This window comes from Phocoena phocoena, chromosome 17 (assembly GCF_963924675.1).
Source record: "Phocoena phocoena chromosome 17, mPhoPho1.1, whole genome shotgun sequence".
NCBI lineage: Eukaryota > Metazoa > Chordata > Mammalia > Artiodactyla > Phocoenidae > Phocoena > Phocoena phocoena.
In genome coordinates this window covers 18,045,625-18,061,488 of record NC_089235.1, presented here as the reverse complement: position 1 = coordinate 18,061,488, position 15,864 = coordinate 18,045,625, and the positions used below count along the sequence as shown (strand labels likewise).

The following is a 15,864-nucleotide window of genomic DNA, read 5'->3' as shown; positions in this document are numbered from 1 at the left end:
AGAATTAATGTGCTTCTTACGTTTGAACTCTCTATCATGAAATGATACAAGCCCTGAGAAAATAGAACTTACGGATTCCTGCTGATTCTCTTTGCCTTTTCTGTATTAAGCCATTTGTGTACATGATATTTCACGTTTCATCATAAAATTTATTTGCTGAGTTTAAGATAATTTGTAGGAACCTATAAGACTTGGTGTTTTTGATAAGATCACATTGAAAATATTCAGTATAGTTAATATTTAGTGACATGTATATATTAATATCTAATTTCTTTTAAATTTATGGAGGCCAAAATATGTTTAAATTTAACCTTTACTAATAAGTCACCAAGAAGTAATTAAGCAGCTCTTTAGTTTACAGCTAGATAAATGTCACAAAATATTTTTAAAATTGTGTGACATTTAAAAGAGAAAAATCTTAAATTGTTATAATATCTCCTTTATTAAGAGGTCACTAATTTTGCAACTCAAATATCTAGAAAATAGGCCAAACCCAGGAAATAAGCTGAAACAGTTGATGGGTATCTATCTTCCTTCAAATTATGTGATGTTCACCAACTAGAAAGCTCCCACATTTTACTCTCACTGGCAGGATCTCCTTACCTCGACTGGGAATCTGTTAGCTTTCTTAGACACAGTCCTAACAAGTTGGGTTATCTGATTTCTCAGTCCATAGAGATTAAAGGCAGCAAAATGAGGAAAGCAGGAAGAGAATGTACTTGAGGGCCTGTTGGTCCCAGCAAGAAATGATAGGGAAAATATGGAAAACCTATCAAAAGTAATTGCATGTAACTCAAAAGTCATTGGAAGATGGGGCCTTTTAAAGGCTACAGTGAAGAGGAACAGTTTTAGAAGTCTTAGATGTCCTTAGAGACATCAATATAGTATAGTATAGAATATCTGATGTTCATAATGATGATCTAATGTGAACAATAAAAGTTAAATATTTAGTCAGTAAAGTATATATGTATATATTTTAATTGAGGAAGATGTCCATCAAAGTGGTTAAACAGTTTTGGTGTTTCAACTTGTAAACTTAAATTACTTGGAAAGTATGCTTATCACAAATTCCTTATCCCCAGTAATATTGGATTATTGAGATATTGTATGTTCTCCTAATTGGTGTCCAATATTAGAAGACAGATTTTTAATATAATGGTCAATGGTAAACTATTTAAATAGGGTATTTTTGTTTTTTTTAGGTCAGACTTTTGAAGGAGACTATAAAGCACTCAGGTTTTGGAAGGCATTTTTCCTCCAAAAACTGGTATAGTTTAAAAAGAGCACATTAATTCAGGATTTAGGAACATTTGTAGCAGACAGATTCATAATCCGTTACTCTAGAAAGTTAGGTATTTCTATGGCATATCTACTTATCTATTTAAGGTCATGTCACAGAGCGTAAACATTCCTTTTTGTAATCAGCCTTTGAGGTCTCCATCAAAATTAGATTATTTTTCACACATAACCTGTTTTTGAGAGGCTTCCACATGCAGGATGCTTTATGGGTTATAAAACTCCTGGCACTCCAGTAACTTACTCTTACAGAGGAGAAAGATATGTACACAGTTATATGCAAATTATCATTCTGGATGGCCTGTGTACCTAATGTATAATGTTCTTAATTTTCTGTTCCATAAGAAACAGGGTAACCATAATTAGAATTGCCTGTTTTAAGCTAGTAAAACACAGTTTTGACCATGAATTGAATGTGTTTATTTAGATTTCTGTTTTCTCAAATTCAGTTCCTTTAGGCATTGTAAGTATCATCAATGAATAGCCCCTGTATAATGACTTCGTAATAGCCTTATTGAAGGAATCTATGATTTTGGCATAATTCTTAAAAATTTCAATCTTGATTATGATACGAACATTAAGAAAGATTCATGCCACAAGAACACATCTTAAGTGCCTGTACTGAATATTTTACTTACATTCAATAGGTTATTAAAGAAAGTGGACCACCACATATGAAAAGCTTTGTTACTCGGGTGTCAGTGGGAGAGTTCTCTGCAGAAGGAGAGGGAAATAGCAAAAAACTATCCAAGAAACGTGCTGCAACCACTGTCCTGCAGGAGCTTAAGAAACTTCCACCTCTTCCTGTGGTTGAAAAGCCAAAACTGTTTTTTAAAAAACGCCCTAAAACAATAGTAAAGGTAAGTATATGGTTGTGAACGCTAGTTTTACTATGTAAACGTTATAGTATCTGTAGCTAAAAGTTTTTTCATAGGCCAGGCACTTAAACCTGTGGGTTATAAACAGTCCCAAAATCAGGGTTGGACATGTGTCTATAAATGAATAACAATTCTGTTTTGCTTTTAGACACTTGTATACCTGTGTTTGTTCATGAAATAATAATACCTTAAATAGTTATACTTTTTTATGGTTTAAAAAATACTTTCCCATTCATGATTACCTTTGGTAAAATTCTCATCATGATTCTGTAAGGCAGGTGTTACCCCTCATTTTACAAATAAGGTTTTATGAGACATATTCAAAGAATTTGCTCACTTGTATTCACCTGTTGTGTGCAGCAGCCTGAATTACTGATCTGTAATGCAGTGTTCTTTCTGCAGACCACACTGCTGTATGGTGACTGCTTAGGATTTCAGGACATGGGGGTTGGATGCAGAGTAATAATACATGAGTAATCCTCACACTGATGACAGCAGAAGCAGCCAGTAAATATAAAGCACTCAGTGCGCCAGACACGGTCCCAGCACTTCACATGCTTTATCTCATTTAATCCCCATAGCAGCCCTAGGAGGTCAGCGGGGCGATTTGGTTTCTATTCTTTCAGGCATGAATACCGTGTCAAAGAGAGCACACAGCTTTTCAAGGTGTTGTAACTCTTTCTTTTACTGAATCAGATTTTATTTACGTTAACCAAAAAACAAGTAAAATAAAAGGCAGAGGTCAGAGGAATGAGATGAATTAGCACTTAGCACAGAACGGTGCCTGCAGACACTCAGCGTGTGTGACGTGAATGGAGCGAGAGTTCTGCTCCCAGAGAAAGCCTTGAACCGCCAGCGCATGAGCGGCTAGCTCAGCCTCGCGTATTTAGCAGACTTCTTCAGAGCGTCAAGGGTGACAGGAGTGAAGTACATTTTCTCTTTGATGGATTTCTTTTGTTTAGATCCTGCAGTGGTACAATTGAAATATTTCTGTAGGTTTTAGATTTTTGTACCTTTGCTTTATTTAAAAATACATGCAGGCATATTTACATAAATACATAAATACCTGTATAAACAACTACATAAATACTTGTTCTTTTTACTGAATACTGTCATTACTTCACTGAGAGGCTGTAGATTATGCATTTCCTGAAATAGCATTCTACGTTGTGCTGCAAGGTAGACTAAAAATAAACGCCAAATAGATCCACTCATCATGAGTCATAGTGGTTTTGAGGACTGGCTTTCATTTATATGCTCTAACCACATGGTCAGGGAGTAGGATATGGTTGTTAAGAAAATGGCCATCACAGTCAGAAAATGACCTTAGAGTGTGAATCCTTGTGACCTGAGCAAGTTACCTAACTTTTCTAATCTTTCACTTCTCTATTTATAAAGTAGGAACAATAATTGAACTTGCTTCACACGATTGTTATGTGTTACTTGAAATAATACGTAGAATGCATTAGTCATTATTATTAAATATTTATTAACAATACAGATAATAAGTACTCAATAAATATTAGCTATTGTTATTTTGTATCTAATTCTGTTCACATTTTATATGTGCATGAATGTATCCGTGGTCTGTTTTCCTAAATCTTTATACATAATAAAATCTATAGCTTCTCCATGATGGAAGAACAGTGCTCTGCATCAGAATGGCAGTGCAAAACTGGTCACATTAACCTCCGCCTAATCTATTAAACTAAATCTAATCTTAATAAATTAAGAATAATAAGCCTTTAGTCTAGAAAAGATCTATCACTTTTTATAGTAGAATATAAATATAACTCTTGTTACTTTTAACCATAGCCATTAAAAGCAAGAGTATTGTTTAAATGTTATTCCACAAAGGGGGGGAGAGACGTTTTGAATTTTAAAAATAATTTGCTGCTACCTCCAGTATATAAGCATGTTATTCTAGAACTTTCTTCCTATCCACCATTTAGATCTCAGCTTAAACTTGACTTCTTCAGGGATGCCTTCTCTGATCCTCCCCCAGTCCCAGATTTGGTTCGCCCCCTGCGATTTTCCTCACATGCATCACGCTTGGAGTTTCTTGTACCATATCTGTCTTATGTTAAAGTCTGTAGATATTCTCTGAAATGTAAGGTTATTCTGAGAAAGCAGCATGCATACAATGAGTTGGAATCTACAGAATTTTGAGTATGATCAGACCTTCCACTTACTGGGCCAGTAAGTGGATCAGCTTGGATGGTGTCTTGGTTTTTAGCATTTTAGTCTCTTCCCTAAATGTCTTCTACATCTAGGGTCTACCATTCCTTATTATGCAATAGAAGTAGAGAAAATAGCTGTTGATGATTTACCTTGATTTTATTTAGAATAATGAAATTATCACATTGTCTCATTTGATCCTCTTAATCACTCTGTGCTGTAGATATTATCCCCATTTTACAGATGAGGTTCTTGGTGTTTAAGAAACTTCCCTAAGGTCACAGAGCAGAGTCAGGTTTCAGGTCCAGTCACATCTGATGCCAGTGCCCATTTGAAACTGGTTGGTTGTGAACTCCTTTTGGATTTTAGTTTACTCTACAGAGTCACCTTGTTAAAATGTAATACTGCCCTGATGGTGTCTTTGGGTTTAGATTCTGTTCTTTAATGTAGCTTCTCTTCTATAAGATGAGGCCTCAAAGAAGGTTTTCTGATGTTGGAGATAAAGTTTTCTGACTAAGACTGTCCTTACTGGTTTGTAGAATGATAATCTAAGACTTGCTATCCAAGGAATAACTTCATTTTCAAGGATGCTAGTAGTTAATTTCAGCCAAGGGAAGAAACCAGCCATTCTTAATGTTCTCAGAACTCCATTATTCTCTGATTGGATTTATGCATCTGGTTCTTTGTCATTGGAATCTGTATCAACAACGTCTTTCGAACCTACAGACATTCTTATAAAATAGGCAAATTAAACAGGAATAAAGACAACATACCGTTGGAAGTACATGTTTATGTGACCATCTTCATGGACATCTTCTAGTGCGAGAACCAAGAGCTTCCCTTTACCTTTTCACTGGCATTTCAATCTTAGACTTACGGGTTATTATCTGTATTTTGTCTTTTCTCATCAGTCCTTCTATATATATTACACATATATTACAATATGTGTTTTTTTCATTTTCTTGGTATGTAAGTAGAAGTAGAAACCAATATTTTATCAAAAGCTAAAATTTTCCTTTTCTTTTTTCTCCCCCTCTACCCAACTATTGCAGTATTGAAGTTCTCAGTCTTTTCCCTCTCTTATTCTCTCCTAGGCTGCTCTTCATACTTCTAGGGCTTCAATTCAGTCCTTATATAGATGATTCCCAAATATTCTTCTGTGCTCGACACTGCCTGTTGGGCCTCTCACTTAATAGTTCACAGGCCCCTGAAGCTCTGTCCAAAACTCATCGCGTTCCCTTCTGAACCTCTTCCTCCTCCTGCATATTCCTTACCATTGGTGACTGGCATCCCCATCCAGCTGCTGAAACAGAATCCTGGGAGTCATTTTTAACATCTCTCCACCTCCTTGTATAGAGTCAATCATCAAGCCCTGTTGATTGCATCACTTAAATATTTCCTAAGTTGGTCCATTTCTTTCCATTCCCTGCCACCCTTTTGATCCAACTCACAGTCATGCCTTGCCAGAACTACTACAGTAGGTTTTTAATTGGCCTTCTTCCTACAAGTACTTTTGACATCAAAAGATCTTTCTAAAAGTGTTGTCTTTTAGAAATACTGATCAGATCATGTCATGCCTCTACTTAAAATCTTTTAGTAATTTCTCATTGTTCTTTGGGTAAAACCCCAAATCCCCAAAACATAATTTAAAGGACCTTGCAGGATCTGACTTAGAGGCTGAACCTGCAGCACCAGGCTAGCTATGGTCGAGACTCAACAACTACAGGAAAAGCTAAGACTACATAGTGGCTCTTCTGTGAGCTTAGTGTAACACATATAAACTGTAACTTAGGGATTACCCTTGTCTCTAATACCTGTTTTAGAGTAAATTTTCACAGGTGGATATAAAGTGCTGACCATATGACATGCAAACCTTCATTTCTAGGAATAACATATGAAGAAAGTTAGTTTGCATGCAGAAAAACATATTTGATTTGCAAAGGTTTATTTTTTGTTTGTTTTTAACCCTTTTAGAAGCCACTAAAAAGGCTATACATAAACTTAAAAAAAAAGCTTTTATCAAGTTTTATTCATAAACATTACTTCATATAAAGTTAAAAATAGAGTGCCTTCTAAAAGGTTTATATAGGATGTGTATGTAAGTTAAAAAGCACACTAAGTAAGAGCAAGTAAGACCTACCACCCAGCTTGAATATGGAACATTTCTCGGTAAGGTTGAAGCTATCTGTATACCCTCTTCTGTCACATCCTGATACCACCTCCCTTAGGTAACCTGCCATCATTAGTTTTGTGTTTAATGTTTCCTAATCTTAAAAGTTTTACTACATGTTTGTTTTTCTGGAAAATGGTATTTGGTTGGTTTCTAAGATAGCTTTATTGGGGTGTAATTGACATACAGTGAACTGTACATAATTTAAAGCATACTATTTGATATGATTTGATATATGTATACACTTGTGAAACCATGACGGCAATCAAGACAATGAACCTATCCATTGCTCCCCAAAGTTTCCTCGTTCCCCTTTGGAATCCCCCCACCTTCAATTCCCAAGCAACACTCTTTTTTTGACTGGCTTCGTTCACTTGGTATAATAATTTAGAAATTCATCCATGTTGTTACAGCTATTAATTGTTGGTTCTGTTTTGTTGCTAAGTAGTATTGTATTGAATGGATATACCATAATTTGTTTATCCATTCACTCTTCGTTGGATATTTGGGATGCTTCTAATTTGGGGCTATTAAAAATAAAGCTGCTGTGAACATTTGTGTCTAAGTCTTCTGGGCATATGCTTTTTTTTCTCTTGAGTAAATACTTAGGGGTAGAGTGGTGTGGTCATTTAGTAGGTATACGACATTTTAAGACACTGCCAATAGTTTTTCAAAGTGATTGAACCATTTTGTATTCTCAGCAGCCATGTGTGAGAATTCTAGTATCTGCACATCCTTTCTAACACATAGTATAGTTAAATTTCAGTTGTTCAAATACATGCATATTGATATCTCATTTTGGTTCAGATTCCTCTAGTGACTAATGATAGAGCGTTTTTTTGTATATACAGTAGCACATGAAACTTGGTGAAGTGTTGTTCAGATCCTTTGCTCGCTTAAAAAGTTTTAAGTAATAATTTAAATAATAGCAAGTAATACATTTAAAATATAAATTTATTACGGAATTTTGAGAGGTCTTTATACATTCTGAGTACAAGTTTTTTTTTCATCAGATATGTGGTTTGCAAATATTTCTCCAAGCCTGTGGCTTGTCCTTTTTAAAGAACAGAAGTTACTAATTTTGACGAAGTTCAATTTATTATCGTTATTATTATTGAATGTGATTTTGGTGTTGTATCTAAGAAATTGTTACCTAACCAAACCAGAAAAATTTCCCCTATATTTTCTTCTGGAAGTTTTAGTTTTAGATATTACACTTAAGCCTATGAACCATTTTGAGTTAACTTTTGTGTGAGGTATGGATTGAAGTTTTGGTTCTTTTCTACATGTGAATATCCGATTGTTCCAGTACCATTGGTTGAAAAGACCACCCTTTCTCCACTGAATGACTTTTGCACCTTCGTTGACCATATACGTGTGGATGTGCTTCTGGATGCTGTTCTGTTTCATTGATCTCTTTGTCTGTCTTTCTGCCGGTACCACACATACTATCTTGATTACTATAGCATTATAATAAATCTTGAAATCAGGTAGTCTGATTCCTCCAACTTTGTTCTTTTTTCAAGGTTGTTTTGGTTATTTGTCCTTTGCATTTCCATATGAATTTTAAGTATTGGCTTATTAATTATTACCCAAAAGCACATGCCGGGGTTTTGATTGGGGTTGATAGATTGATTTTGATTGATTTGATAGATTTGATTGATAGATCAGTTTGAAGAGAATCAACATTTTAAGAATATTGAGTCTGCTGATCCATTAACATGTGTGTCTGTCCACTTACTGAGATCTTATTTAATTTCACCAGTGTTTTGTAGTTTTAATGGGCTTTATATAAATTATATCATACTTTATATATTCTTCTGTGCTTGCTTTTCTCACTTAACATGTTTTTCTTAAATTCATCCATCTTGATGTATGTAGCAACACTTAATTCATTTTCACTCTTATATGCTGTTCCATTGTATGAACATGCCATAATTTATTTTTTCTTTTACAGATGAATGTTTAGGTTATTTCCAGTTTTTCTTTTTTTGCTATTTCAAATAATGCAGCTGTGGATATTCCCATACAAATGAGCTAGCACATTTGGGTAACAGTTTTCTAGTTGAAGAGGCTACTGAGGAGTGGGTTATTTATTGACTTTACTAGACATTGCCAAATTGTTTTCCAGTTTATATTATGATCAGCACTGTGTAAGTTTTTGTTACTCCCCACCTTCACCAGTTGAGGCTGTTGGACTTCTTTTGCTAAATTGATAGGTATGAAATAGTGTCTCACTGTGGTTTTAATATGCATTTTCTGAGTCTTAATGAGATGGATTATCTTTTTATGTTTTTTTTTTCTTCTGTTAAGTATCTGTTCATCTCATTTGCCCATTTTTCTTTTATTTTTAAAAGTATTTATTTATTTATTTTTGGCTGCATTGGCTCTTAGTCGCGGCAGGTGGGATCTTCTTTGAGGCATGCAGGATCTTTCATTGCAGTGCGTGGGCTCTTTGTTGTGGCACGTGGGCTTCTCTCTAGTTGTGGGCCTGGGCTGCTCTAGTTGTGGTGTGTGGGCTCCAGAGTGCATGGGCTCCAGAGCGAGTGGGCTCTAGAGTTTGCCGCACACGAGCTCTCTAGTTGAGGCGTGCAAGCTCAGTAGTTGTGGCGTGCGGGCTTAGTTGACCCATGGCATGTGGGATCTTAATTCCCCGGCCAGGGATCGAGTGCACGTCCCCTGCATTGGCAGGTGGATCTTTTACCACTGGACCACCAGGGAAGTCCTGCCCATTTTTATTTTAACACTTTTTTTTTTTTTGGCCACACCTCATGGCTTGTGGGATCTTAGTTCCCCCACCAGGGATAGAACCTAGGCCCTTGGCAGTGAAAGCAGAGTCCTAACCACTGGACCACCAGGGAGTTCCCCATTTTTATTTTAGATGGTCTTTTTCTTAATACTTTTTAGGAGTTTTTAAAAACATATTTTGGATACTGGGTATATCTTTTTTTAACTTACATGTGTTTCAAATATCTCTTCCCAGTTCATGGCTTGTCTTCTTACATTCTTTTTGGTGTTTTTTGATGAATAGAAGTTGTGAAGCAACTCCTACTGTATTAAAGAGTTTAAAAGGATAGTTGACCAACTTATCAATAATACTTCTGAGCCCTAAATCCTATAGAAGCCTAGTTTCAGATCCATTTTCTAATTTTCCTTTATAAATTTTCATTTATTTCAGACAGAGTTTTGGGGTGCAGGGGAGGAGATGAGAACCATGGTTTCTTTAAGGATCTAATAACAAGTTTTAAAAGCAGGTCTTATGTTTTGAAAATTTTTCTTAAATTTTTTTAGGCTGGACCAGAATATGGTCAAGGAATGAACCCCATTAGCCGCCTGGCTCAAATTCAACAGGCCAAAAAGGAAAAGGAACCAGATTACGTTTTGCTTTCAGAAAGAGGAATGCCTCGACGTCGGGAATTTGTGATGCAGGTATTTCTAACTTTTATATTAAAAGATTTTTTTAACTATTGAAAAAATTTAGAAATCCTGAAGCTGGAATAGAGATATGGTGGAAACGAAAACTAGGAATTAATAGTAGAAGGTAATAAAACTGTTTACATTTAAAGTGTTCATTCCCTCCAGGCCCATCTACCCACTTGGTTGAAACATTCAAGTGTCAAGGACGTGTTAGAATAGATAGTATGCGTTTCTAAGGGGCTGTGAGCTCACACAGAGTTCATCACTGGGAATGCCTATCTGTAACTTAATGTGTTGCAATTTGCAGCTGGAGTCTATTAACTACTGGGAATAAAAGACAGATGGAATTAGAAACAAAATTTAGAAGGGTGGACGTAGTATGTGGAACAGGGCCAAGAGCACGGACTTTTGGGTTATTAGGTAAATTAGGAAAAGGGAGCTAGCCGGCTACCTAACTGTGGTGAGGACTGAGGAACTCGGAATTGCTGAGAGACTTAACTGCTGCGTTGTGAAGCCAAGAAAATTGAAGAATGGTTGCTGGTGTATTGGTCGATGGGTGGGGACTGAGAATGAGGGAGAAGGCCTAAAATGCCCTCCTTCGTTTTAAATCCTATACCTGTCCACCTTCATTTGCCAAGTCAAGCCCCGGTATCACAGAAACTTTCCATTTTTGTTATGAAAATTTCAAACATAGCCAAAGGTGGATATATTTAATAGTATGCTTTAAAAAATAGTATAATGGAAGAGTATAATGGAATCTTAGGGAAAATGCCCATCATCCAAAGCCAACAATTATGATTTCTGCTGTACTTGGCTTTGGCCATCAGTTTTTCTTTCCTCCCTTCCTCCCACCCTCCTTTCCTTCTTTTCCTGAAGTATTTTAAAGCTACTTTCTAACCACATGTCATTTTAGCCTACGTACTTGGTGTGTATCTCTAAAACATATGGAAGTTTTTCTTACATTTTCTTACATTAGGCATGGTTCATTAGAATCATCTCACGCCCAGTCTGTGTTTAAATTCTCATTGTCCCAACTGTTTCTGTTATAATAGGCTTGTCAGAGAACCTTTTTCCAGTCAAACCTGTGGCTCTCATTTGTAATAAAACCCAGTTACAATCAACAGATGTTAATTAAGTGCTGACCCATGGCAAACGTTCTGGACTCAGATAGTGTATCTCATGTTGATTAACTTTCATGCATGTCTAAATTTTACCTTCCTTCCTAATTTGTAATCCCCACGTTTCTTTATCTCACAGTACCCAATATGGCGGTATGTATGTAGTAGGACCTTCATAAACATGTGAGGTATATTTGCTGCCTGCCTGATTGAGAGCTAGTATGTTAGGCTTTTGTGGGCGATATAAACTTATGATGTAGTTACAGGTAAACCACGGTTGGGAACTTAGATATCCAGGGAGGGGGAATTCTTCTGTGGTTTGTGAACACATTATTGTCTGGATGTCACTGGGACCCGCAACAGTGTGGTTCCAGTATTTTCACTTTGTTAAACATGTGCACCGTTTTTCTTTTTACATTCTTGACTTTAAAGAATTATAGAAAATATTCTTTGAACTCCAAAACTTGAGGGGAAAAAAAAATCCCCTACATTTTAGACCTGTGTCAGGAATAAAAAGCTGGCTTTGACTTTATTAAACAATTCCTCTCCTGTGGAGTATATTGAGTACTCCTTTTGAAAGAGGAATTTAGAATATCTTAGGCGAGCTTCCATTTTATGGGTATTCATACACATTCTAGTCAAACAGGAACATTTGGCTGTACTTGTAAATGTTTTCACACTGAATTCATACTGTTTTTTCCTTCTTCTGAAAGCCCCAGTGGATTCGTTACAGCACTGCAGCAACTTCATCGAAGTAAAGGCTTTTGTATAAGCTACTTAAACAATGTTAACATTCGTTACAATTGAATGTGGAAGTGAACTCTCTAAAGATAATGCGCTCATATTTATCTATCACCAGAAAATCCCCACAAACAAATGTGTGTTATAAAATGGATGTAGTTACTTGTATTGATTACTAGGTAAAGGAAAATCTCTGATGACATTTTTTGGGTATTTAGGTCCAGAGAAAATTTCTTAAAGTTTTTTTCTTTTTTTGGGGAGGGAGGCATATTTTAATTTTTCAAGAGAAAATAACGATAACTAAATTGTATATCAGCACGTTCTGTTATTATGTGTTGCATGATGTTAATTTTTCTACCTGTGATTAAGATCTCCAGATTTTAAAAAATATATGTAAAGGAAATTTCATTTGTGACTCAGTGAAAGATAATTAAGTTTTTGGTAAATGCTGTTTTAGAATTTTTTTGTTGGTTTTTTGAGGACTTGATTAATTAAAAAAAAATTTTTTTAAATAGTATCTTGGGGTTTTTTTTTTTTTTTTTTTTTTTTTTGTGCTGTGTGGCATGTGGGATCTTAGTTCCCTGACCAGGGATCAAACCCGTGCCCCCTGCAATGGAAGTGTGGAGTCTTAACCACTGGACTGCCAGGAAGTCCAGATGACTTGATTAATTTAAATGATTTGTTTAAAGACAAAAAAATCTGTCTTAAATTTATTGCATAGCAAAATAATTGAGCTTCTTTGCAGAAAAATTAACATTTTAATGTAAAAGTCTTAGAATGGTTATAAAATTTGTGAGCTTTGTAGGAAGATGACTTTTGGAAGTTTACTTACATACTTACTTGACTTTTATAATGCAGTGATTTTTTTTTTTTTTTTTTTTTTTGAGTGACCACTGTGAGTGCTGGCAGGGAATCAAAGTCCTTTAGCACAGTGGTCTTTTTCAATAGTAACAAATAACTCTGGGGTAACCAAATACTCACAAGCTGTTGAGCCATGCAACTGTAAAAACTGTGTCAGACAAGGGGTGGGTGAATGGGAAAAATGAATCTGGAAGCACCTGTTCTGGAAATAAGTCTTGAGGTGTCAGAGTAGGTCAGACGGAAAGCCAGCCGACATAGATTTAAGGTGAATGCTGTGATGGGAACCCCATGGCCCAAGAGCAGGAGCCTGGAGCCAGAGGGCCACAGGCCTGGGCAGGTAAATGAGATTTAGGGATGAAGCAGCAGAAGATTTGAATGAGAATGACAAGACGTATATAGCTTGTGAAAACAGATGAAACATCTTTTGCTGCTCAGTTATCTTTTGCTGCCATTTACTTTGGCAAGTCTTGTGACCCTCAGAGCAGTAGAGGAAGCTTCTGACGTAGCTGGCCTAATCTTTTAGCCAGCATGCATTCCAGCAACAACACAGGGTCTGGTGAGGCTGGGGAACAAACCAAGCCCTGGAAAAAACAACAGGTAGCAGAGGCTGGCTCTAGCCCGGGACTCAAGGACACACAGAGCCTTGATACATCGGGTCAGGTGCAGGCCAACAGATGTGGGAGGTGTGTGTGTTCGCCCAGCTCCAAGGATATGCCGTGAACAGCACTAGATCAGTGCTTCTGAATGGGGTCCATAGACTACTTGCTGATTTGTCATAATGTAGTGGTTTCTGGTTTCAGGAGAAGAAGCAATGACATGTTTCAAAAACATTGCACAGATCTGAACTATAAGATTTGTGATAGTTGTTACAGAGGTTCTATAATGAGTACATTTTCAGTGTGTCATATACTGCAAGAAGTATGTCATTTAGTTCATCTTGAGTTATACTCTGTTTAGAAAGTGCAGTGCTTTGTCATATAATTTGGACATTATTTATAATTGTTAAGTTTTTTTTTTAAGCACTGTGTTGCATATCCCTAATTCCTTAGAAGGAGCTGGTTCACTGAAGCTTAAAAGTAGTGATGGAAATAGTAATACAGATAAAAATCTCAATAATGGTGTAAGAATAAATGACAAACAGTACACATGTGTGGATACCAGATGGAAATCTATATGTTCTGACACAAGTGAAATAACAAATGTAATGATTACACACAAAAGCCAAAAAAGAAAAATATGTGTAGAATTATCATACATTGTATCTGAAAACTAGTTTTAGTTGTATCACATAGCCATTCATTGCTAGTACCCAGTATAGGTGTGGTTGTGAAATTTTATTAAAGTGACATGAAGCTATTGAAGTTTTCTAACTTTTTTTAAACAAATTGCAGTGACATTTGATAAAACAATTCAAAATTTCAGATATAGATTGCCTGTTCAGCTTTCTTGCTCATTTTTCAGCTGTTTTTTTTTTTTTAAAAATTGATTTATAGGAATCTACTATATATTCTGGAAATGTGAACCTTTTGCAGTTATATGGCATTTCAAATATCTTCTCTTGTGCTGTGACTTGACTCTTCCTTTTTTAATGATACTTTTTGAGGAATAGAAGTCATTCATTTTAAGGCAGTCAAGTTTATCTCTCTTTTCCCTGATGTTAATTTTATAATAAGTCTAGCCATCCCGAAGAATAATGCCCCCACCTTGTTCTTCCTCAAAAGGATCTTGGCTGTTCTTTGCACCTTGCATTTCCATGTAAATTTTGGAATCAGCTTGTCAAATATTGTGAAAATACGTGTGGGATTTTGATGGGAATTTATTGAATTTATAGGTCAATTTGAAAAAATTGATATTATGAGTCTTCAATGCATGAGAATGGCATACCTCTTTTAGGTTTATCTTAATATTTCTCAATAATGTATATTGTTTTATGTGTAAAGATTTTAAACATCATAGATATTTGATTTTTGTTTAATAGAAATTGTATCTTTTAATATTTTTCATTTTCTACTTAATTGTTGATGGACTATACAAGGGCGGTTGGCTTTTGTATACTGTCTTTTATACAAGAACTTGTACTTTCACAAATTCTTATAGTTTACCCATACATTTTCTTGGATTTCCTCTGTAAATATTATTTCTGTAAGTAATGACAGTTTGTTCTTACACTTCTAATTCTTAAACCTTTTATTTCGCTTGCCTTATTGCTATGTCCAGGGTTTGCAGTAAAATGTTAAATACTAGTAAAAATGGAGGGCATTTTTGTCTTGTTTCTAATTTCAGAACTTCAACATTAAGTATAATTTTTGCTGAGGTTTGAGTTCTCTTCCTTCCCTAGTTGCTAAGAGTTTTTATCATGAATGAATGTTGAGTTTTAGCAAATGCTTTTGCTTCATTTATTAGGGTGATCATATGATTTGTCTCCTCAACTGATTAATATAGCAGATTCCATTGATTTTGTTTGAGTTTCGAATGTTAGACTTATCTTGCATTTTTGGAATAAACCTAACTTAGTCACAATTTTTCTTCTTTTTAATATTGCTTTGTTCAATGTACTATTATATGGTTTAAACTAGCATTTATGTTCGTGAGTGAAACTGGTCTGTAAAATTTTTTTCTTATACTTGTTGGATTTTGGAACCAAAGTGATGCCTCACTGAATAATTGGGGACTGATTCCTCTTTTTTTATTCTTGGATGAATTTTTGTAAGATTAGCATTATTCTTCCTTAAATGTTGAGTGGAACTTGCTGGAGAAGCTCTCAGAAGTTTTCTTTGTGGAAAAGTTTTTAATCGTGGTTTTAATTTCTTTAGTAGTTACAGATCTATATAGCTAAGAGTTTATTCTCTGCCAGTTTTGGTAATTTGTATTGTCTAGGAATTTTTCCATTTTATGTAAATAGTCAAAAAATGTTAGCTGAAATATTCAGTATCCTTTATTATTTTGTAATGCTACAGAAGCTATAGTAATCTCCCATTTTCATTCTTATTTGTATCTTATTTTTTCGTGATCAGTATTACCTTTGGTTTATCATTTTATTAGTCTTTTCAGGGAACCAACTTTAAGCTTTTTTAACTTCTCTCTTGTACTTTGTTTTATATTTCCTTAATTTCTGCTCGTCTCTATTTTTCTATTTTCTTTGGGTTTATTTTGCTGTTAATCACTTCTTGAGATGGATGGTTAGCTTATTACTTTTCTGCCTTTC

General features: G+C 35.3%; 1 protein-coding gene across 2 annotated transcripts in view; it reads left to right on the top strand.

Annotated features, from left to right (window-relative positions):
- Nucleotides 1–15,864, top strand: part of STAU2 (staufen double-stranded RNA binding protein 2) — a 309,313-nt gene that overhangs the window by 113,079 nt on the left and 180,370 nt on the right. For both annotated transcript variants that reach the window (XM_065895762.1, XM_065895761.1), the window contains 2 exons: nt 1,944–2,156; nt 9,814–9,951. In XM_065895762.1, coding sequence (XP_065751834.1) covers nt 1,944–2,156; nt 9,814–9,951 — 351 coding nt within the window. The remainder of the gene's footprint in view (nt 1–1,943; nt 2,157–9,813; nt 9,952–15,864) is intronic.